The 12,244-nt window shown below is 46.3% G+C and overlaps 1 protein-coding gene across 1 annotated transcript in view; it reads left to right on the top strand.

Moving 5' to 3' along the window:
• The window catches only part of ptpn13 (protein tyrosine phosphatase non-receptor type 13), a 211,947-nt gene that overhangs the window by 16,950 nt on the left and 182,753 nt on the right, over window positions 1–12,244 (top strand). The window contains exon 2 of the mRNA XM_078401914.1: window positions 636–755. Within this exon, the coding sequence (XP_078258040.1) occupies window positions 641–755 (115 nt within the window). The 5' untranslated portion in view covers window positions 636–640. The remainder of the gene's footprint in view (window positions 1–635; window positions 756–12,244) is intronic.

The following is a 12,244-nucleotide window of genomic DNA, read 5'->3' as shown; positions in this document are numbered from 1 at the left end:
GGGAGCATAGGTACTGGGGCTCCAGTGAGTCGGAATGGAAGCATCACCTGCTGAGCCAGGAGCTTCTTCTTTCATGTCCATCATCTATGTTTCAAATGTTACATCACTGTCATCGTCCGTCCTGAAAAGGGCGCAAGCTTCCGGCGACAATCAGTGGGAGCCATCACTTGTACGATAGATGATGGTGGTCGCAGAATTAGCTCAGGACACTTCCAGTTTCCAGCCCCACAACGTGGATGCTTCTGCTATGGGGCCAGCCAGGAGCTGAACCATTAGGATTTCTGAATGGTCAGATGGCAGATTATTGGAGTTTTACAATATAAGAATCAGAATTTAATTTACACTTCATGTTGTTAATAGGGTAACAGTTATTTTCTGTAGGAAGATCTGTTAGTTTATGGAAAGAATATATCTTTGGACTCCTGATATAACATTTTATGGTGTGGTTGAGTGGTTTGAAGGGAATCCCTTGTTCTAATGCTTTTCCACTTCCATGCAATTATTTAAATTAGCACAATTGTCTAAGATTAAAATTCTTGAAACAATTTAAGGATTTATTGTTTAGGTGTATGGTTCAATTTTGCATGGTACATTAATATAAACACTGTACTTTTTAATTAATTTTGTGTTATCAGGTAAAATGCATGTGTCACTGGCTGAAGCCCTGGAGGTTCGAGGAGGACCATTGGAGGAAGAGGAGATCTGGGCTTTGTTAAATAAGAGTGCTGAATGTCTGCATAACCTGTTTCATAAAGGTAAAGAATCCTTTACTTTTAAAGCGTTGCTTGATCTGGAATATTTAGAATTACATAGAACGAACAGGATAGAAAATGACCATTGGCTCCAGTTGATCCATGTTTCCATTGAAAGTCCTCTCATTCCTCTTCATCTAAAGTAGTATAAACTAAGCTTCTGTTTCTCCAAACAGCTTGCCTCCAAGCTGCAAGCCTTCCCCACTTTATATTGTACCCCGTCGCACATTGCTACTAGTCTGGGTTGAAAAATGCTATCCTGAATTCCCTGTTGGATTTATTGTTGATTTACTTTATGGTCATCCGCCACCCTCTTCCTCCCCACCTCCAATAGGATTACTTTGTGCACCAACATGCGTTAAGTACTTCAAGAACAATACATTTCGAAGGTATTTATTCACAAAATGCTGGAGTAACTCAGCAGGTCAGGCAGCATCTCGGGAGAGAAGGAATGGGTGACGTTTCGGGTCGAGACCCTTCTTCAGACTGATGTCAGGGGGGGGCGGGACAAAGGAAGGATATGCAAAGGAAAGGAAGGAAGAACAATACAAGTATGCAAGTTCTGTGGTGTGTTGAACAATTTCACTGTCTGACACACACGTCAAGCAGTAACAGGTTCTTAAATTTGGATTTGCCTCATTTAACACAAGACAGATTAAATTAATGGCTGGGTAAAGTTTTGCACTCTATTGCCATTGCTTATTGCTGAGCAATAGTGGAAGTTAATCTTGAACATTTCCTGTTAGGGCAAGTACCTCTCATGACGAGGGGCGAAAGAAAGGTAATCATGGCAATAATACAAAAAAAAACTGCCTGATTTCCCATTCTTATTCGTGCCCTGGCTCCAGCTCAAGATACATTCCACAGGGTTGCTTGTGATTTAAGAGAAAGAATTTAAATGCATTGGTAACCATTGTTTTCTCAGATTTTCTCCTTTTATATGTTGAAAAAGAGCTGATAATGGATATGTTAATTTTCTGATGTAAGCTCATTTCTCATGCTGCAAACTCAAATTTCGAAATGCTTGGCATAATTAAAGGACTCCGGAATATAAAAGTTTAAGATGAAAATAAATACTACATTGCAATTGACTCTTGGCCAATCTATTACAGTTCCTGGCTTGAATGGAAGTTGAGTGGCCTTTTTTTCAATTCAGTTTTGGTCCTAATTTACATCTGTGTTCTGCATGTTTTGGTTGTTCTGGTTTTCATTTTGTTGAATTTATCAAGAACGTGTCATATAGATGGAGTATTTGCCAGAGAGTCTCCTACTGCTAGAGCCTTACATAATACATAGAGGATACGCATTTAATTTGGATCAGAATTGTTATGCTGATGTGGACAAGAATCCACCCGTAATGTCCGCTGTTATATTGCTTCTTCTATTCCTTCCACTGATATTGTCTATCATTCTGCATTGTTAAAACTTTATAAATATCCACAGAGTTTATTGTGTAGGAAGGAACTGTAGACGAAATGTGTAGGAAGGAACTGCAGATGCTGGTTTAAACTGAAGATAGACACAAAATTCAGCATATGCTGGTTTCTACCGAAGATAGGCGATAAGGTCATAAGTGATAGCAGCAGAATTAGGCCATTTGGCCCATCAAGTCTACTCCACCATTCAATCATGGCTGATTTATCTGTCCCTCCTAACCCCATTCTCCTGCCTTCTCACCGTAATGCCGACATCTGTACTAATCAAGAATCTATCTATTTCTGCCTTAGAAATATCCATTGACGGCCTCCACAGCCTTCTGTGGCAAAAAATTCCACAGATTCACCCCCCCCTCCCTCTGACTAAAAAGAAATTCTTCCTTCCTAAAGGAACGTCCTTTAATAATAATAATCATCATATATTCCTTTATTTGTCCCACACCGGGGAAATTTGCAGTGTTACAGCAACAAAGTGGATAGCAAGAGACATTCATTATAAATAAAAATAAAGATAAGGATAATTGTCATCATTTACTGTGTTTTTTAAAAATTGTTACTGTTAACTGGCCTGTTGACTGGTCTGCTGGGAGTAGTGCTGGTTTTGCAGTCTCACAGCAGGAAGGACCTCCGATATCTCTCCTTCACACATTCTAAGGCTATGACCTCTGGTCCTAAACTCTCCCACTAGTGGAAACATCCTCTCCACATCCACTCTATCCAAGCCTTTCACCATTTGGTAAGTTTCAATGAGGTCCCCCCTCATCTCTCTGAACTCCAGCGAGTACAGGCCCAGTGCCATCAAACGCTCATCATATGTTAACCCACTCACTCATTCCTGGGATCATTCTTATAAACCTCCTCTGGACCCTTTATAAAGTCAGCACATCCTTCCTCAGATATGGTGCCCAAAATTGCTCACAGTATTCCAAGTGCAGCTTGACCAGCGCCTGAAAGAGCCTCAGCATTACATCCCTGTTTTTGTATTCTAGTCCTCTTGAAATAAATGCTAGCACTGCATTTGCCTCCCTTACAAACAATTCAACTTGCAAATGAACCTTTTAGGAATCCTGCACCAGCACTCCCAAGTCCCTTTGCACCTCCGATTTCTGGATTCTCTCCCCATTTAGAAAATAGTCTACGCCTTTATTCCTACAACCAAAATGCACGACTCCACACTTTGCTACACCATATTCCATCCCTTAGAAGGATGAGGGGGGATCTTATTGAAACATATAAGATAATTAGGGGATTGGACACATTAGAGGCAGGAAACATGTTCCCAATGTTGGGGGAGTCCAGAACAAGGGGCCACAGTTTAAGAATAAGGGGTAGGCCATTTAGAACGGAGATGAGGAAGAACTTTTTCAGTTAGAGAGTGGTGAAGGTGTGGAATTCTCTGCCTCAGAAGGCAGTGGAGGCCAGTTCGTTGGATGCTTTCAAGAGAGAGCTGGATAGAGCTCTTAAGGATAGCGGAGTGAGGGGGTATGGGGAGAAGGCAGGAACGGGGTACTGATTGAGAGTGATCAGCCATGATCGCATTGAATGGCGGTGCTGGCTCGAAGGGCTGAATGGCCTATTCCTGCACCTATTGTCTATTATCACTGTTCTGCCCACTCTCCCAACCAGTTCAAGTCCTTCTGCAGAGTCCCTGCTTTCTCTACATGACCTGCCCCTCCACCTATTTTTGTGTCATCTGCAAATTTGGCCACAAAGCCTTCAATCCCCTCATCCAAATGATTAATATAGAACGTGAAGAGTAGCAGCCCCAACACGAACCCCTGTGGAACACAGCTAGTCAATGGCAGCCAACCAGAAAAAGCCCCCATTGTTGCCTCTCTTTGCCTTCTGCCATCCAGTCAACCTGCTATCCATGCTGGTATATGCGCTTTGATACTGTGGGCTCTCATCTTCCTTAGCAGCCTCACATGTGGCACCTTATCAAAGACTTTCTGAAAATCTAGGTAAACAACATCCACTGACTCTCCTTTGTCTGTCCTGGGAAGGGGAATTAAAATGTTTGGCAATCGAGAAATCGTGTAGGCTAAGATGGACTGAGGGTAACTAAGCCATATGATCACTAAGTCTATGCTTGGTCTCGCTTATATATAGGAGCCCATGCCGTAGATGATGTTGGAGGAAATGCAAGTAAACCTCTGCTTCACCTGAAAGGACTGTCAGGGTCCCTGGATGAAGTTATGGGAAGAGATATAATAATAATAATAATAATAATAATAAATTTTATTTGTCATATGTAGGTTGGCACAGGGTCAACGGTACAATGAAATGTATTTGACAAGACAACGGGTCACCTCTGCAGTAATATTCCAAGGATAAATAAGATTTAATAAATGACATTAGTAAGGTAAAACGACAATATTAAAAATAATCAACATATATAATTTGAAATGTGTTTATGAGTTCAGAAGCCCGATGGCCTGATGGCAGAAACCGTTCTTAAGTCTGGTGGTACGTGCAGCCATACTCCTGTATCGTCTGCCTGACGGTAACAAGGAGAACAGCCTGCCTGCTAGTTGGCTGTGGTCCTTGATGATGCTGCGTGCCTTCCGCAGGCACCGCCGGTAGAAAATGTCCTGAATGGCCAGGAGACAGTTGCCAGTGATGTGCTGTGCTGTCTTCACCACCCTCTGTAGTGATTTGTGGCTGTGGGCAGAACAGTTCCCGTATCAGACTGTAATGCAGCCCGTCAGCAGGCTGTCGATGGTGCATCTGTTGACGTTTGTGAGGATGCTGGCGTTCATGCCAAACTTCCTCAGTCTTCTCAGGAAAAAGAGTCGCTGGTGCGCCTTCTTTGTTATTGTGTCCGTGCACAATGCCCAGGAAAGGTCCTCACACCGAGGAACTTAAAGCTGCTGACCCTTTCAACCTCAGCATCACCGATGTTGGCAAGATGGCGGCTCGTCCAGACGCAACGGCTTTGCGCTCCTCCATCCGATGCAATCCGGAGCAGCCCAGCACCGAACCCGGCTGCGAGAAAACCGAAGAAAGCACACCCAGAAAACGTAAAGAACTTACCTACATCACGAAGAAATCCCGCACCGGCACTGAAATCCCGACGGTGCGGGCGGCAGCACGTCCGGACACAGCAACATCACGCTCTCCAAAGCGCTGCAAATCACGCACGGAGCAGCCCAGCAGCGGTGGGAAAAACTTTACCTGCAACGGAATCCAGTCAGAGCCCGTGGCGGTGAGTCCGGACCAACGCGCTGGTTCCCGACGGGGCTGTGGAGCTAACGAACCGGTCACTACATCGGGCCGATAGAACAAAGGACTCCGGTAAGAGCAAGGGCGGTGGGCTCTGTATCTACCCCAACAATGACTGGTGCACCAACCACTTCGCAATAGAGAGCTACTGCTCCCCAGACCTGGAGTACCTACTGCTCAAATGTAGGCCGTTCTATCTGCCGGGGGAGTTTACTGTGGTCATCATCATGGCCGCATACATTCCCCCACAGGCTAATGCTAACCTAGCGCTAGCACAGCTGCACTTGGCCATCAGCAAGCAGCAGGATGCCCACCCCAACGGCACCTTCATTGTTGCCGGGGACTTTAATCAGGTCGACCTACGAGCCACGCTCCGCAAATTCCACCAGCATGTGCAGTGCCCTACCAGGGGCTCAAACACACTGGATAAGGTGTATACCAACATAAAGGACGCCTACAGAGCTCTCCCGTGCCCACCCCTGGGACAATCTGATCACCTCTCACTGCTTCTACTGCCCGCATACAAACCCCTCATCCGCAAGACCAAACCTACAATAAAGACGGTCAAAATATGGCCCGAGGATGCCACCCTACAACTCCAGGACTGCTTTGATCGCACCGACTGGGACCTGTTTGCACAACAGGCCACCTACGGTTCAGAGGTAGACTTGGAGAAGTACACATCCACTGTGCTCTCCTACATCAACTGCTGTGTGGAGAATGTCACGGAGGACAAGGAAATAAAGATGTTCCCAAACCTGAAACCCTGGATGAATAAGGAGGTACAGAATCTGTTGAGGGCACGCAACAATGCCTTTAAATCTGGTGACACTTCAGCATACAATGTTGCCAGATCAAACCTGAACAAAGGTATTAAAAGGGCCAAAGACACCCACAGGCAACGGGTGGAAGACCACTTCAACACCACGGACACCAGGAGCATGTGGCAGGGTGTCAGGGCATCACTGGCTACAAGAGCAGCCCTGCCTGCCCCCACAGCGATATCACACTAACCAACGAGCTAAACACCTTCTTTGCCCGCTTCGAAACTGGCAACACCACCTTGAGTGGAAGAACCGCAGCCGAGGCGGAGGGACTGGTCTTGCAACTGAGCACACAGGAAGTACAACGCGCTCTGCAAAGGGTCAACCCACGCAAGGCTGCAGGCCCGGATGGAGTTCAAGGAAGGGTACTTAGGGACTGTGCTGAACAGTTGGCTGAGGTATTCACCAGGATCTTTAACCTGTCATTATCTCTGGCTACGGTTCCCAAGTGCCTGAAGTCGGTTACCAAAGTGCCGGTGCCGAAAAAAGCAAAGATCTCCAACCTGAACGACTACCGCCCGGTTGCCCTAACTCCTATAATCATGAAGTGCTTTGAAAGGCTGGTCCTCTCAAACATCAAATCCAGCATCCCTGACTCACTGGACCCACATCAATTTGCATACAGGGCAAATAGATCCACAGAGGACGCCATCCCTCTGGCTCTTCACACTGTCCTGACTCACCTGGAGAGACAGGACACGTACGTGAGGATGCTATTCATTGACTATAGCTCTGCCTTCAACACGGTCATCCCCACCAAGCTCATCACCAAACTCCACCAGCTAGGCCTCAGCTCGTCGTTATGCGACTGGATCCTGGACTTCCTGCTGGAGCGACCGCAGGCAGTGAGAATGGGCCCGCACCTGTCCTCCACTATCACCCTGAGTACCGGCACACCACAGGGCTGTGTTCTGAGCCCCATGCTCTACTCCCTCTTCACACACGACTGTGTTCCTGCATTCGACACCAACACCATTGTCAAGTTTGCAGACGACACAACGGTGATCGGGCTGATCACCAACGGTGATGAAACAAAATACAGAGCGGAGGTGCAGAACCTGGCGGACTGGTGCTCTGATAACAACCTGTCCCTAAATACCACCAAGACCAAGGAGCTGATCATCAACTTCCGTTGGTCACACAACAGGAATACGCCCCGATCTTTATCAACGGGGACAGTGTGGAGAGAGTGTCCAGCATCAAGTTACTGGGCACTCACATTTCGGAGGACCTCACATGGTCCAATAACACTGCTGCGCTGGTCAAGAAGGCACAGCAACGACTGTTCTACCTAAGAACACCGAAGAAGTCTGGTCTACCCCAACAGCTGCTGACGACGTTCTACCGCTGCACCATAAAGAGCATCCTAACACATGGCATCCCTGTGTGGTATCTTAGCTGCACGGAGGCAGAAAGGAAAGCTCTTCAGCGGGTAGTCCATACAGCTCAGAGGACCATCGGAACATAGCTACCAGCCTTGGAGGGCATCTACAACACACGATGCCTCAGAAAAGCCACCAGCATCCACAAAGACTCTTCACACCCCTGCAATAGTCTGTTCGAACTCCTTCCATCGGGCAGACCATACAAGGCCTTCTACGCCCGCACCTCCAGACAGGAACAGCTTCATCCCCAGGGCCATAGCTGCCCGTCAGGAAATCGAATATCCATCCGCAGATAGAGGTCTCCAGCCCAAGATCAAGGAGCTTGGGGACGGGTTTTAAGGGAATAATAGTGTTGAATGCCGAGCTGTAGTCAATAAAGAGCATTCTCACATGTATTTCCTTTGTCCAGATGGGTGAGCGCAGTATGTATTGCCATGGCGATGGCATCGTCCTTGGCCCTGTTTGGTCTATATGCAAACTGAAGAGGGTCCAAGGTGTCAGGGAGAGAGGAGCAGATGTGAGTTTTGAGTAGTCGCTCAAAGCACTTCATGATGACTGATGTCAGTGCGACAGGACGGTAGTCATTTAAACAGGAGGTTACTGGTTTCTTTGGAATAGGAACGATGATGGATGCTTTGAAGGAGGTGGGAACCACAGACTGACTCAGAGAGAGGTTGAAGATGTTGGTGAACACCTCTGCCAGTTGATCAGCACACGCTCTGAGGGCCCGCCCTGGAATACCATCCGGCCCTGGAGCTTTGCGGTCGTTGAACTTTTTGAAGGATCGCCTCACGTCTGCTGTTTGTAAGGACAGTGTGGTAGTCCCCCTGCACACCTGTGGACTCATGGTGGGCGCTGTGTTGTCTGCATCGAACCGGGCGTAAAAGGTGTTAAACTCGTCCAAGAGCGATGCGGTTGGCTGAACAGTGCTCCTGTTTTTCCCTTTGTAGTCTGTGACGCAGCGTAATCCACTCCACATGCGTCTGGAGTCAGAGCTGTAGTAGTTAGATTCCACTTTGTTTCTGTAGTCTCTCTTGGCTGATGGACTTCCGGAGGTCATATCTGGCTACCTTGAAGGCGTTGAGGTCGCCTGAGTTGAAGGCAGTAGTCCGTGCTTTAGGTTTAGCACGAATTTCCCATCCGACCCAGGGTTTCTGATTTGGGTAAGTGCAGATGGTGGCTTTTGGAACCACATCATCGAGGCACTTACTTATGTAGCCTAAGGCAGAGTCTGTGTATTCTTTGATATTGGCTTCTGCTGCATCTTCAAACATCTGCCAGTCAGTTGTGTCAAAGCAGTCATGTAAGGCCTCATCAACCTCATTGTCCAACAACCGTTTTTTCCTGTTTTAGTTTCTGCCTGTATGCAGGCAGCAGTAGAATGGAACAGTGATCTGCCTTACCAAAAGCAGGGCGAGGGAGGGACTTATAACAGTCTCTGAATGGGGTGTAACAATGGTCCAGGGTCTGCTCTCCCCTAGTGGGAAAAGTGATGTGTTGGAAGTATTTTGGGAGAACCTTCTTCATATAGGCTCTGTTGAAGTCTCCCAGAACAATGAACGCAGCCTCAGAATGGGAGTTCTCCAGCTCATTTACAATCCCATACAGTTCGTCCAGGGCTAAGGATTTATCAGCCTGTGGGGGGATGTAAGCAGCAGTAAGGAGGACAGGTATTGCATCTCCTGTGGTTGCAGGGGAAAGTCCCTGGGGAGGGGGTGGTTTGGATGAGAAGGGAAGAGTGAACCAGGGAGTTGTGGAGGGAATAGTTTCTGTCGATGGCAGAAAAGGGGTGGAGATGAGTAGATGGGGCTCGTGTTGGGATCCCATTGGAGATGGCAAAAATGTTACAGTATGATGTGTTGTATACGATGGCTGATGGAGTGAAAGGTGAGGATTAGGGGCTCTGTTCCTGTTGTGACTCGGGGGAGGGGGAGCATGAGTGGAGCTGCGGGATACCGATGGAGACCAGTGTGAGGGCCTCATCTTTGGAAGAAGGGGGGAACCCCTATCCCCTACAGAAAGAGGACATATTGGATGCCCTAGTATGGAACACCTAATCTTGGGAGCAGATGCGGGGGAAATAGTGGAATTGGGAATAGGGGATAGAGTCTTTGCAAGAAGCAGGTTAGGAAGAAATGTTGTCCAGATAATTGTTGGGATAAGTAGGTTTGTAATATAGGAAAATAACTGCAGATGCTGGTAGAAAATCGAAGGATATCACAAAATGCTGAAGTAACTCAGCGGGTCAGGCAGCATCTCAGGAGAGAAGGAATGGGTGACGTTTCTGAAGAAGGGTCTCGACCCGAAACGTCACCCATTCCTTCTCTCCTGAGATGCTGCCTGGCCCGCTGAGTTACTCCAGCATTTTGTGATACTTTAGGTTTGTAATATACATCAGACGATAGTCTATCTAGAATTTCTAAATGAGCAAGTTGAGCAGACAAGCCTGTTTCCATGCTGCATGACTCTATGACTATGCTGAGTTCTTACAGCAGTTTGCGATTTACTTGTGGACAAGGAAGCTGTTGAATATGGGAGAAATGACGCGGTTCATCCTGGCTCCTCTCGGGACTGTTCCAGACCCTTAACTGATTTAACAAACTCTTCCTACCTGGCTTCAATTGCTGGATTTCCTGAGCGTTGGGAAATTTCTGCCTGGGTCTCCTACATTGCCAGAGTGAGACCATACGCAAATTTGAGGAACAACACATCATATTTCACTTGGGTAGCTTACAACCCAACAATATGAACATTGAATTCTCCAATTTTAGGTCAATTCTACAAACACCTCCCTCCCCCTCCTCTCTCTTCTTCCTCTTCCCACCCCCACCCCCCCCCCCCCCCCCCCCACCCCCATTAAAGGTCCATTAATTAGCTTCACAGATTGCAACTATGCATTAACTGCAGCTTTTATTGTATCAAATGCCATGCTATTTTACTTCAGTATAGTTACTTATTTGTAATGAAACCAGAACAGCAGGCGTCTGCAGATGAAACAGAAATAACCAGTTGCTCTCCCTTTATTTACAGTAATGTCCTCATTATTGTGCTATCTTTTTGAAGTATCAATCCCATTCTACTCTTCCCACATCCTTTTAGAAGTCCCTTCTTTTAAAATATTTGTTTACATTTTTTAAATCATGTGAATTCTGCTTCTATCATGAGCTATAATAGTGGGCACAAGCTTCTGAACGAAACAGTGATCTCCGAAACTTTCCCTTTGATCTCACAACGGTAATTTATTATTTCTGTCGTCTCATCACTGCTCAGCAACTAGTGTAAATAATGCAATGTTTGACCACTTAGACCTCAATTACAGCAGGATAGAGTGAAGGGATTGGAGAGAGTCGGGTTAGAATGATATTTTGGTGGCTGGGGTTAAGTTGGCAGGAGATGGGTGGAGGAGAAGATGCTGGTTGGAACCTCAATTCTTGAGGCTCCTAATTTAAGTGAATCTTTCTCCAAAATCTTGTCCCAACATTTTGATTACACCAAATAAGTTATTTACAAGTTAAGACTTCAGAGATGCAGCACGGAAACAGGCCCTTCGGTCTACCAAGTCCGCACTGATCAGCGATTCCTCTGTACAGTAACACTATCCTACACACTAGGGACAATTTAACAATTTTACCGAAGCCTTTTAACATACAAACGTATATGTCTTTGGAGTGTGGGTGGAAACTGGAATACCCAGAGAAAACCCACGCGGTCACAGGGAGAACCTACAAACACCATACAGATAGCACTCGTTGTCAGAATCAAACCCAGGTTCCTGGCGCTGTAAGGCAGCATCTCTACCACTGCTCTAACGTTGTAGTTTTCCCATATTTGCATTCTACCATCATCGAAGTTTCGAACACAGCTGGTTCAGATGAGAACAAAGTGGGAGTATGAACCTTTTGCCATGTGTGCTGTCAATCCAAATTTCATCAAAGACTCTCTTTTTCCTTTGGGATTTATGAGCTAGATGTGCGATTGTGCAGTGCAACTTCTTTGTGCTGTGGTACATATTTGTGTGTATATTTTGACCACTGTTCATAATAATGTTAGCACACTTTGAAATGTAACATAAAAAACCTCGCAATTTGTGGACGATGCAATAAGCAGCAATGATGCCAATCCAAAGGCATTAATCCTTTGATTCCTGTCCAACTACATTGGGTTTCATTTTGTCATTTGACGTACACCAAAAGGAAGAGACCTGGCACCTATGCTTAAAGTGATTGTCGCTTAATTGACATTGAATTGAATTGAGGGCTCGCTTGTTGTGCTGTGTGGGCTGAACTTTGGAGCTGACAGTTCAGTGTTTTATTCTCATCACCAAATCTTTGAGCAGTAAAGTTGCTTTAAAAGCAGTCGGTCCCAGTGGGCCACAACCAGGAAGATGTGAAGAGAGGGCCCTGAGGCAGCTTGCCAAATGGCAGAGGTTGGGGAGTAGGGGGAGAACAGTGAAAATAGCTCTAGCCAAGAGGCCTCCTTGGAGCAATGCTCCTCACTCCACAAATCCAATGAACAATACATCCGGAGGTTAAGATTTTCAAAAAATAGTTGTCGCTGAGATCGCTGTCGCATGCTGCAGGCAGGGACCCAGCTGTGCATCGATGCCTGGACTGCAGTTGGGAATA

This window comes from Rhinoraja longicauda, chromosome 1, assembly GCF_053455715.1.
Source record: "Rhinoraja longicauda isolate Sanriku21f chromosome 1, sRhiLon1.1, whole genome shotgun sequence".
Lineage (NCBI taxonomy): Eukaryota > Metazoa > Chordata > Chondrichthyes > Rajiformes > Arhynchobatidae > Rhinoraja > Rhinoraja longicauda.
Note: the sequence above shows the minus strand (reverse complement) of the source record. Positions and strands in the feature narration are given on the sequence as shown.